Source organism: Aulostomus chinensis, chromosome 11, assembly GCF_037954235.1.
Source record: "Aulostomus chinensis isolate RoL2024-O1b breed Wild chromosome 11, RoL_Achi_v1.0, whole genome shotgun sequence".
Classification (NCBI taxonomy): Eukaryota; Metazoa; Chordata; class Actinopteri; order Syngnathiformes; family Aulostomidae; genus Aulostomus; species Aulostomus chinensis.
In genome coordinates, this window is record NC_141330.1 from 29063938 (window position 1) to 29075255 (window position 11318).

The 11318-nt window shown below is 46.7% G+C and overlaps 1 protein-coding gene across 2 annotated transcripts in view; it reads right to left on the reverse strand.

Annotated features, from left to right (window-relative positions):
• Nucleotides 1-11137, reverse strand: part of hace1 (HECT domain and ankyrin repeat containing E3 ubiquitin protein ligase 1) — a 65895-nt gene extending 54758 nt beyond the window's left edge. The window contains exons 1-3 of one of the 2 annotated variants that reach the window (XM_086219326.1): nucleotides 10867-11137; nucleotides 4109-4163; nucleotides 3915-4004 (exon numbers count right to left, since the gene is read on the reverse strand). In XM_086219326.1, coding sequence (XP_086075452.1) covers nucleotides 3915-4004; nucleotides 4109-4163; nucleotides 10867-10957 — 236 coding nt within the window. In that variant the 5' untranslated portion in view covers nucleotides 10958-11137. The remainder of the gene's footprint in view (nucleotides 1-3914; nucleotides 4005-4108; nucleotides 4164-10866) is intronic. The other variant, XM_086219327.1, reaches the window with a different exon arrangement.
• Nucleotides 11138-11318: the final 181 nt, after the last annotated feature.

Consider the following 11318-nt stretch of genomic DNA (forward strand, 5'->3'; position numbering starts at 1 on the left):
GATAAGAGAGCCACTAAAGTACAACAAAGCAATAACAATGATGACTTTTCAAAAAGAGGGAACAGTTACATGAAAGATGTTTCATAGTCATGAGGTATTTCTACGTTGTGGTATTCATGCTCTACTTCCGTCAAGGACCTGAGTTCTTTTTCCATGCCAACAGGTCTGGGATCAGTGCTCCAGTGACTCTGGCTCAGTAAATTGTCTTTTATCATGGCGGCCTGCCTCAGTGAGACACGGCCCCGCACCAGTTTCTAGTCCTGGAGATGCGCTCCTTCCTCCGTCCTCTAGGAGGAAACTCTTCATTTGCTCAAGTCTCGTGAGATTTGTGTCGTTGTTTCTACCACAGTAATCAAACTCTCCATTCTCAAGGAAGGATCCAACGAGGCAACTGGACTCAACCTCCAGGTGCCTCGTTGGATCCTTCCTTGAGAATTACGATGACCTGGATGACTGAGAATATTCCCAAATACAAACTCTCCATCTTGGGGGTCCCGGGTTCCCTTCTAGACACGACGCTCTCTGTCTCTGCCCACTCATGACAGACAGCAGGATGCTACACTGCAGGGTTTCACACACACGCTTGATGTGGGCGGACACTCAGGTTTAGACATTTTGATTTTTTTAATCAGTCTGAGAGGACGACGGCGTTGGCGATTGATGAGCGATCAGTCGGCCCTCCTCTCCTCCTCACCTGTCGCTGCTCTGAGGAGGTCTGACAGAGACCCAGACTCTCCTGTACCTTAAGGAGCACTGCATTTTTCCATGATTTTGTTAAAATGCAATGCCAACATTCAAAGCAGCACAGCTGCCACATAGTTCAAGACTCTGATGTGTGCTTGGTCTCTTTTGAAAGGTAACATTCTCAGGTGTCTTCCAGATGTGTCTGTTTGATTCTGTGATTGATTGACAAGGAGATGAAGTGGTTAGAATAAAGGGTTTTTAGGTCCGCCCAACTACTCTGTCTGAATATTGACTATGAAAAACTAGGTCCATGACCTTCTGGGGTGAACAGCCATGACCAGTCCACTGACACAGGTCCTGACCTCCTACGGTCCAAATCTGAAGTCAAAATGTCAAAAAATGACCTGTAGACTGGGTTTGGCACACAAAAAGTCCTCCTTGGGTCCTATTTGGAGACTCCAAAAGGACATCTGGACACCCAAACACAAAAATATCAGATCAACACACAATCTTGGTGTCTGATGATCACCAACACTGGCAGGATGCAGCTTTACATGGGATTTGGATATTTTAGGTCATTTTGGGATGAACATCCAGGGTTCCGACAAGTTTCAACAAGTCAAATTTAAGACCTTTTAAGACTTTCTGAATGAAATTTTAGACCCATTCGCAACACCATGATAGTTTTGGTCATCAGTGGAATGGAGGGACGTGCTTCCCTCACACAAAGTGCTTGTTGTGGTGCTGAACCAAGTGGATCAATACATGAAAGAAGAATCTCCAATGTCGCATGTCAGCACCGACCAATTTAAAAAAAGACAGATACAGAATTCTCAATTTCACCGTTTATTTTGGCATTGAGAAAAGAACACGGCCACACTCCCTCCCTCCAGAGAAGGCAACTGGAGTAGGGGAGGGAACTGAAAAGAAAAAAAAAAAATTTTAAGTGAAAAATTCGTGTGTAAGAATTAGTGTGCATATCAGTGAAATTTGTTGTATTGCGGGAGCGGAGACCTGGTCGCTGGAGGAGGTCAAGTGCGATGCCTCGGACCACACGAATGTGATACGCAGCGTTCGGATTTCTCATTTTATTAGTTCCACCTTGAATAATTTTTCATTTATGTGGTCGAACTGATTTCATTGTCGGACACTCCTGCGGGAACGTTTTTAACACGGTAGCTCGAACGCAACGTCAATCTAAGACTCAGCGCCTCATTTTTAAGACCTACGACCAAAATTTAAGACTTTTGAAGAGACTTAAATTTCAGATTGTTGAATTTTAGACTTTTAAGACTTTTTAAGACAGCGTGGGAACCATGAAATAGAGAACAATAGAGCGAATCATCATCAACATCAAAAAACTATAAAACTGTAAAATTGTTCATAAATTGTTTTGTATTCTGAATTGAAACTGAATCAGACTGGCAATAATAACTGGGAGGCTTCAGTGAGGCTCTTCCAGCCGCTCTCCCCCGCTCATATAGTCGGACTCACTGTAGATGACCGCGCCCCTCCCCCCCCGACGCAGCTACTTCACACATTCCTCATGCAAATCCAGCTGCTGACTGGCCGGCAGAAGTAAAGACAAGTAAACAACAGCATTTAAAACCTAGCACAGCCTACTATTGATTTGTTTGTCCATGAACACGCATCTGGAACAACTGGATCGGTCCCTCATCGCTCCAAGTCTGGGTCCACTCCTGCAAACACTGCTCGATGTCTTCACGGTCGACCACAGGCTCCTCGTCCGGGTGTCCGAAGCGGACAGCTGAAGCACCATTTCAGCCTCTTCCTGTGCTGAAAATCACTTCCTGGCCATCTTTTCTCGCTCTATCGCGTTCACCGGCTTCAACGACTACAGCGCTGCTTTACGCCAAGCTAACTTTACGCACCGCCAGTGCGCAAGCCTCCTGTTGTTGCCCACCAAACCTGATATCCTCATGCTAGGTACCGTTTTTTTTTTGTCTGTTTATTGGCTAAAAGAATATCTACTTTATATTCTGAAATAATCTCATAGGCTGGTGTCAAGTGTCACTCAAATGATGCATGGTCCGCTCTGTAAACTGGGGTGTGATTGGGGTTTCAGCGCTGAGGCTCAACAACCCAGGCACTGATTGGCTCGTGTCTGGTATCGAGGTGTTCAGCAGACCGTCACCGTGATCCAACAAGTCGTGTAACGTAGACAACATGAACACTAAAAACACTACGCAGCGTTTTAGGTGAAACTATCTATGAAAGTGCAGATGCTACCCTATGTAGCTGTCGAAGTAAAAGACAGATTGCAGCGGAAATACTGATTGCTGGAGGAAATCCTTTTGCTACTTAATCGTTAGACCACCAGGTTTCAAACGAGGTATAACATGACCGGATACGTTGTTGTATACCATTGACATTCGTCAAATAGCGACGTTGTTTACTTCGTGTACCGTGACGGTACAGTGCTGCTTATGGGGTTAACGTAAAGACCTCCTCACGTAGCCGTTTACTCTTATAAGAACACCTGGGTGGTGTCAATGATGTCGTTCACCACCACGGTCGTTTCCTGTGTTTTAATACACTCCGTCATTAACAACAAGTTAACAACAAAGATAAAGTAGACTATAAACCCTCCTGCTAGTGTGTGTGTGTGTGTGTGTGTGTGTGTGTGTGTGTGTGTGTGTGTGTGTGTGTGTGTGTGTGTGTGTGTGTGTGTGGAGGAACTGCATTGACACAGGGAGGCTGCCGCCATGTGATCATAAATTATATCAAAACTTAAGCTCATCAATGCTCTGGTCTTAAATAATTCAGCTGATTGATACGGAATTCAGCTCCCACCCTGACGTGTAAAACGAAGTACGGTTCAGATTTAAACGAGTTTGCCTCGAGGAATTTTAGTAATGGAATGGCCGGAGTGACTGGAGGACTCGTTGCAGCCCTCAGCAGTATTTATTCAAGTGATCCCTTCATCATTCCTTATCAGGGTAGATCACCTGCTACAGCCTGCAGTGGAGACGCATGAAGCCCTTTGTGATCCGTTCAAAAACTGTGTTCGCACTCACAGGTCATAAAATAACTGTGTTGCTGCAAATATTTGTATGAAGTTACACTTTTCCATGAATAATGAGCAGGGATGGGTTAGGGAATCCTTCAAGGATCAGACCGATAAACAGAAATGATAATGGGTGCCTGATCCTCAGCTGAAATAAGGGACATCCTTACCTTACCATGTGACCAGAGGGAGGATTACTTACTTCGCAGCGATATGAAGCAGACTTCTCTTTACACGGCCAAACGCATAGTTCACGTCAAACTTGGAGTTGAGCAGCAACTCAGACACTGACCTGCAGAGGTGAAGGTTTACACAGGAGGCGACACAGATTCACTAGGCTGAAGCAGGTCACCATCACAACACCACTCATCTCGTGAAGGCTGGGTGGATGCGCACCTGTGCTGGTCGGCCATCACCATCGGCATCAGGGTGTACACTGCAGTCTCGTTGTCTTTGGGGCAGAGAAGAACACATCATGAGGTAAACGAGTGCTAGAATCCAGGCTCAAGACTGGCATTGATTCACTGCTGACAGCCATCTTGACCATCATAATCAGTAAAATTATCAGGCAAAAATGTTTACTGGATTACAACTATGTAAAAACTAAAGTTGGCCATATTCACTGTGTGTGTGTGTGTGTGTGTGTGTGTGTGTGTGTGTGTGTGTGCGTGCGCGCACGCGCGCAAGGTTGATGTTCCTGAAACACGCTTGATGAGGAAGAGGCCACTAACTTTGCCAGATGGGTGTTTTGGACACAGAGACTTTTAATGAAGGTCTTGGGAACGGCCCTGAAAGCTTCTCTGATCGTTGTTCAAGAAACCTCCAGGGAATGTTCTCTGAAGCAGTACACACGAGGTTCTCCTACCTCCATGTACCCCATTTATTAACATGACACCGCCCCGAGGGGCTGAAAAGTCTTCTCAAGTCCTCTCAGGTCATCACACACACACACACACACACACACACACACACACACACACACACACACACACATATTCTCACACTTCAGCGCACCTACACATTAACATCCACATAAAATAAACAGAGGTGGCTGGGGGTTGTCATTAGGGCCTGGGCCTGAAGGTTCTTCAGGTGAAGACCCTATTATGTTTGCTCAGCAGAGCAACACATCAGCAGCACTAAAAACACCCACTAAACAGTGTCCCAGCCCCCCCAACACCCATGAGGCAGCTGGGCCAGACGGCCTGGAGACGGTTTTCACATCCACACCATTCAAAACCTGGTCCTGGACTGTTCTTGCTGTCAATGAGCGCCTAATATGAGCATTATGCTATCACATCCAAACTTTCACACATTAATCACACAACTCTGCTCTTCAAAAATCTTTAAAAACTTTGTAATAACTCACTCGGTGTCCATTTTACAAGCCGTCAAAGTGAGGGAGACACGTTTCACCTTCCAATGGAAGTCTATGGGGAGACGGTGTCCTCTCAGGTTCATACTGTCAAACAAACGCTTCTCACGTCTACACCATCCATCCCACAGCTCTACCAACCACACCACTGCATTCCTGACAAAAACCCCTCCAAGAACATGGTGTTCTGTGTCCCTCTGGACCAGCGTATGCAGACTTCTTCCTCTTGTCCCACTCCAGTCCTGGTGCTCCTCCTCTCTCTCCACTCTAGCACAGATCAGAGACAGAGCAGTGGGGGAGGGGTTCTTAAAGGGCCAGCTCTCAGCTCTGCTCTCACTCTAGCACAGATCAAAGACAGAGCAGTGGGGGAGGGGTTCTTAAAGGGCCAGCTCTCAGCTCTGCTCTCACTCTAGCACAGATCAAAGACAGAGCAGTGGGGAGGGGTTCTTAAAGGGCCAGCTCTCAGCTCTGCTCTCACTCTAGCACAGATCAGAGATAGAGCAGTGGGGGAGGGGTTCTTAAAGGGCCAGCTCTCAGCTCTGCTCTCTCTCTAGCACAGATCAAAGACAGAGCAGTGGGGGAGGGGTTCTTAAAGGGCCAGCTCTCAGCTCTGCTCTCACTCTAGCACACATCAGAGACAGAGCAGTGGGGGAGGGGTTCTTAAAGGGCCAGCTCTCAGCTCTGCTCTCACTCTAGCACAGATCAAAGACAGAGCAGTGGGGAGGGGTTCTTAAAGGGCCAGCTCTCAGCTCTGCTCTCACTCTAGCACAGATCAAAGACAGAGCAGTGGGGAGGGGTTCTTAAAGGGCCAGCTCTCAGCTCTGCTCTCACTCTAGCACAGATCAGAGACAGAGCAGTGGGGGAGGGGTTCTTAAAGGGCCAGCTCTCAGCTCTGCTCTCACTCTAGCACAGATCAAAGACAGAGCAGTGGGGAGGGGTTCTTAAAGGGCCAGCTCTCAGCTCTGCTCTCACTCTAGCACAGATCAAAGACAGAGCAGTGGGGGGGGGGGGGGTTCTTCAAGGGCCAGCTCTCAGCTCTGCTCTCACTCTAGCACAGATCAAAGACAGAGCAGTGGGGGAGGGGTTCTTAAAGGGCCAGCTCTCAGCTCTGCTCTCACTCTAGCACAGATCAAAGACAGAGCAGTGGGGGAGGGGTTCTTAAAGGGCCAGCTCTCAGCTCTGCTCTCACTCTAGCACAGATCAAAGACAGAGCAGTGGGGGAGGGGTTCTTAAAGGGCCAGCTCTCAGCTCTGCTCTCCACTCTAGCACAGATCAGAGACAGAGCAGTGGGGGAGGGGTTCTTAAAGGGCCAGCTCTCAGCTCTGCTCTCACTCTAGCACAGATCAGAGACAGAGCAGTGGGGGAGGGGTTCTTAAAGGGCCCGCTCTCAGCTCTGCTCTCACTCTAGCACAGATCAAAGACAGAGCAGTGGGGGGGGGGGGGGTTCTTCAAGGGCCAGCTCTCAGCTCTGCTCTCACTCTAGCACAGATCAAAGACAGAGCAGTGGGGGAGGGGTTCTTAAAGGGCCAGCTCTCAGCTCTGCTCTCACTCTAGCACAGATCAAAGACAGAGCAGTGGGGGAGGGGTTCTTAAAGGGCCAGCTCTCAGCTCTGCTCTCACTCTAGCACAGATCAGAGACAGAGCAGTGGGGGAGGGGTTCTTAAAGGGCCAGCTCTCAGCTCTGCTCTCACTCTAGCACAGATCAAAGACAGAGCAGTGGGGGAGGGGTTCTTAAAGGGCCAGCTCTCAGCTCTGCTCTCACTCTAGCACAGATCAAAGACAGAGCAGTGGGGGAGGGGTTCTTAAAGGGCCAGCTCTCAGCTCTGCTCTCACTCTAGCACAGATCAAAGACAGAGCAGTGGGGGAGGGGTTCTTAAAGGGCCAGCTCTCAGCTCTGCTCTCACTCTAGCACAGATCAAAGACAGAGCAGTGGGGAGGGGTTCTTAAAGGGCCAGCTCTCAGCTCTGCTCTCACTCTAGCACAGATCAAAGACAGAGCAGTGGGGGAGGGGTTCTTAAAGGGTCAGCTCTCAGCTCTGCTCTCACTCTAGCACAGATCAAAGACAGAGCAGTGGGGGAGGGGTTCTTAAAGGGCCAGCTCTCAGTTCTGCTCTCCACTCTAGCACAGATCAGAGACAGAGCAGTGGGGGAGGGGTTCTTAAAGGGTCAGCTCTCAGCTCTGCTCTCACTCTCTGATCAGACTCAGGCTTCTAACTCCTCAACTACAAGGCCTCCACACTGGACCAGGACACCCTGGGGTTCAGGCCAGGGCTCAGGCCCTCACAACGCTGCTTGCAGCTTTAATTATTGATGTTATTGTTAGGGCCTGAGCCTGAAGGTACTTCACTTCCATTATGTTTTTATTATTATTATAGATGTTATTGTTATGATTATTGTGTTGTTGTTATCGTTATAGTTATTATTGTTGTTGTTGTTGTATTATTGGTTATTATTATTGATGTTATTGTTATTGTGTTATTTTTATCATCATTATTATTGTTGTTGTTACGACAGACTAACATTATTTTACCTGCTTTCTTTTTGTCTCTCTTACTCATTCACTAACACGCACACATATTTTCTGTATATTGTATGTGTATATGTATATAGTTATTATATATAGTTAACGTTCCAATAAATTTACTTAACTCTAATATTCCTATATTAACCAAATTCAATACATTACTGACCTTTCTTGTACTCTACTCAATATCCCTCCTTCTTCTCTACACTATATTATTATCATATTACTACTATCATCACTATAGTTACCATTGCATGGATGTAATAGTATTACCACTTACACTCCTATACAACGCACACACGCACAGGATCACACACAACACATGCAATCCTGTCTGTTTAGAACCATGTCAAATGTATGTTTAGCATGTTATCACTGTATGCTCTGTCTTATTGCACATTAAATACAAATACAAATACAACACTTCAGAGAATGCTCTCTAACATTATGTTTTCAGGTTTTTGTATATCCATGTATCACAAATTTGGCTTAAATATCCACAAAAATGTTAGGATGACCGGAAAAAAAGATGGTAAAGGTCACCATGACAGGTCTACAGTGGCAGTGTGAATGGTCACATGTTGGGCTGTCTAGTGTGAGAACCTCCAGTGAAAAGAAGTGACATCCAGTGATTTACAGGAGAAGCCACTGGGTTGCAATAGCAAACAGTTACAAAAAACCCAGTGAGTTACACCAGCATCAAAAAAGTTACAGTAGCACCCAGTGAGTTGTCATATTATTCAGTGAGTTAAAGTGGCATCCAGTGAGTTAAACTGGCAGTCAGTGAGTTACAGTAGCAGCCAGTGAGTTACAGTAGAAGCCAGTGAGTTACGGTAGTAGTCAGCGAGTTACAGCAGCATCCAGTAAGTTACAGCAGTAGACAGTGAGTTACGGTAGTAATCAGTGAGTTACAGTTGCATCGAGTTACAGCAGTTGTCAGTGAGTTACAGCAGTAGTCAGTGAGTTACGGCAGTAGCCAGTGAGTTACGGTAGTAATCAGTGAGTTGCAGCAGTAGCCAGTGAGTTACGGTAGTAATCAGTGAGTTACAGTACTATCAAGTTAATGCAGTAGTCAGTGAGTTACAGCAGTAGTCAGTGAGTTACAGCAGTAGCCAGTGAGTTACGGTAGTAATCAGTGAGTTACAGTACTGTCGAGTTACTGCAGTAGTCAGTGAGTTACAGCAGTCGTCAGTGAGTTACATTACTATCGAGTTACTGCAGTAGTCAGTGAGTTACAGCAGCATCCAGTGAGTTACAGCAGCATCCAGTGAGTTACAGCAGTAGTCAGTGAGTTACGGCAGTAGCCAGTGAGTTACGGTAGTAATCAGTGAGTTACAGTACTGTCGAGTTACTGCAGTTGTCAGTGAGTTACAGCAGTAGTCAGTGAGTTACAGTACTATCGAGTTACTGCAGTAGTAAGTGAGTTCCAGCAGCATCCAGTGAGTTACAGCAGTTGTCAGTGAGTTACAGCAGTAGTCAGTGAGTTATGCAGTAGCCAGTGAGTTACGGCAGTAATCAGAGAGTTACGGCAGTAGCCAGTGAGTTACGGTAGTAATTAGTGAGTTAAAGTACTATCGAGTTACTGCAGTAGTCAGTGAGTTACAGCAGTAGTCAGTGAGTTACAGCAGTAGTCAGTGAGTTACAGTAGCATCCAGTGAGTTACAGCAGCATCCAGTATGTTACCGCAGTAGTCAGTGAGTTACGGCAGTAGCCAGTGTGTTACGGCAGTAGCCAGTGTGTTATGGCAGTAATCAGTGAGTTACAGTACTATTGATTTACTGTAGTAGTCAGTGAGTTACAGCAGTAGTCAGTGAGTTACAGCAGTAGTCAGTGAGTTACAGCAGTAGTCAGTGAGTTACAGTAGCATCCAGTGAGTTACAGCAGTAGTCAGTGAGTTACAGCAGCATCCAGTGAGTTACGGCAGTAGCCAGTGAGTTACGGCAGTAATCAGAGAGTTACAGCAGTAGCCAGTGAGTTACGGTAGTAATTAGTGAGTTACAGTACTATCGAGTTACTGCAGTAGTCAGTGAGTTACAGCAGTAGTCAATGAGTTACAGCAGTAGTCAGTGAGTTACAGCAGTAGTCAGTGAGTTACAGTAGCATCCAGTGAGTTACAGCAGCATCCAGTGAGTTACGGCAGTAGCCAGTGTGTTACGGCAGTAATCAGTGAGTTACAGTACTGTCGAGTTACTGCAGTTGTCAGTGAGTTATAGCAGTAGTCAGTGAGTTACAGTACTATCGAGTTACTGCAGTAGTCAGTGAGTTACAGCAGCATCCAGTGAGTTACAGCAGCATCCAGTGACTTACAGCAGCATCCAGTGAGTTACGGCAGTAGCCAGTGAGTTACTGCAGTAATCAGTGAGTTACAGCAGTAGTCAGTGAGTTACAGCAGTAGTCAGTGAGTTACAGCAGTAGTCAGTGAGTTACAGTAGCATCCAGTGAGTTACAGCAGCATCTAGTGAGTTACGGCAGTAGCCAGTGTGTTACGGCAGTAATCAGTGAGTTACAGTACTGTCGAGTTACTGCAGTTGTCAGTGAGTTATAGCAGTAGTCAGTGAGTTACAGTACTGTCGAGTTACTGCTGTTGTCAGTGAGTTACAGCAGTAGTCAGTGAGTTACAGTACTATCGAGTTACTGCAGTAGTCAGTGAGTTACAGCAGCATCCAGTGAGTTACAGCAGCATCCAGTGAGTTATGGCAGTAGCCAGTGAGTTACTGCAGTAATCAATGAGTTACAGCAGTAGTCAGTGAGTTACAGCAGTAGTCAGTGAGTTAGAGTAGCATCCAGTGAGTTACAGCAGTAGTCAGTGAGTTACAACAGCAGTAGCAGCAGCAGCAGCAGCCAGTGAGTTGCAGTAACAGTAACAGCGAGTGAATTACAGTAACCCTTGCAGCAGTTGAGTGTCAGTAACAGAGACAAGTGAGTTACAGTGACATCCAGTGTGACAGGCAGTGTGGATTATCGATGCTGCAACTCTCTTGTACTAATACCTATACTAAGTGTTACAGTAGCATTGAGTGAGTTACAGTAACAGTAACAGCAAATGAGTTACAGTAGCAGCCAGCGTGGAAGGCAGGGTGGGTGATTGTTGCTGCAAATCTCCAGTTACAGTAGCAGCCAGTGAGTTACAGTAACAGTAACTTGGTGCAACTGTCTAGTACTACTACATATACTGAGGGAGGTACAGTAGCAGCCAGTGAGCTCCAGCAACTGCTTGTGTCAGTGTGGGTGTCCGTCATCATGTGTGCTAACTCACCTTCCGGGAGTTCCACAGTCCTGGCCCGCCGGAGAGAGCGGGTGAGCCGGTTGAGCTGTACGTTAAGCTGCTCCATCGCCCGTTCCATCATAGGTGACCGTTCCACCGGGATCAACCGAGGGAGCAAAGCGTCGCCCGTCGGGTTTAGTTGTTCCAGAAGGGGATGTGTTCTTCCTGGGCGTCGTCCATGGCTACTGAGGGAGGCAGAACCGAGTCTAAGGAACAGTCATGATTTCCTCCTCGCCAGCAGCGTTGCTACGCCGCCCTGGACCTGCTGCTCATACTTCCGGTTTTAATGACGTTAAACCCTGCGGGGGCTACATGGGAAATGTAGTTTTTTTTAACTGTTCTTTCTTGCGCGCGCGTGTGTGTGTGTGTGCGCTAAATAGACCGTAATTAATCATCAGAAAATTTGAAAACTATACGCAAAGTATAACAGACAGTTCTGAGAG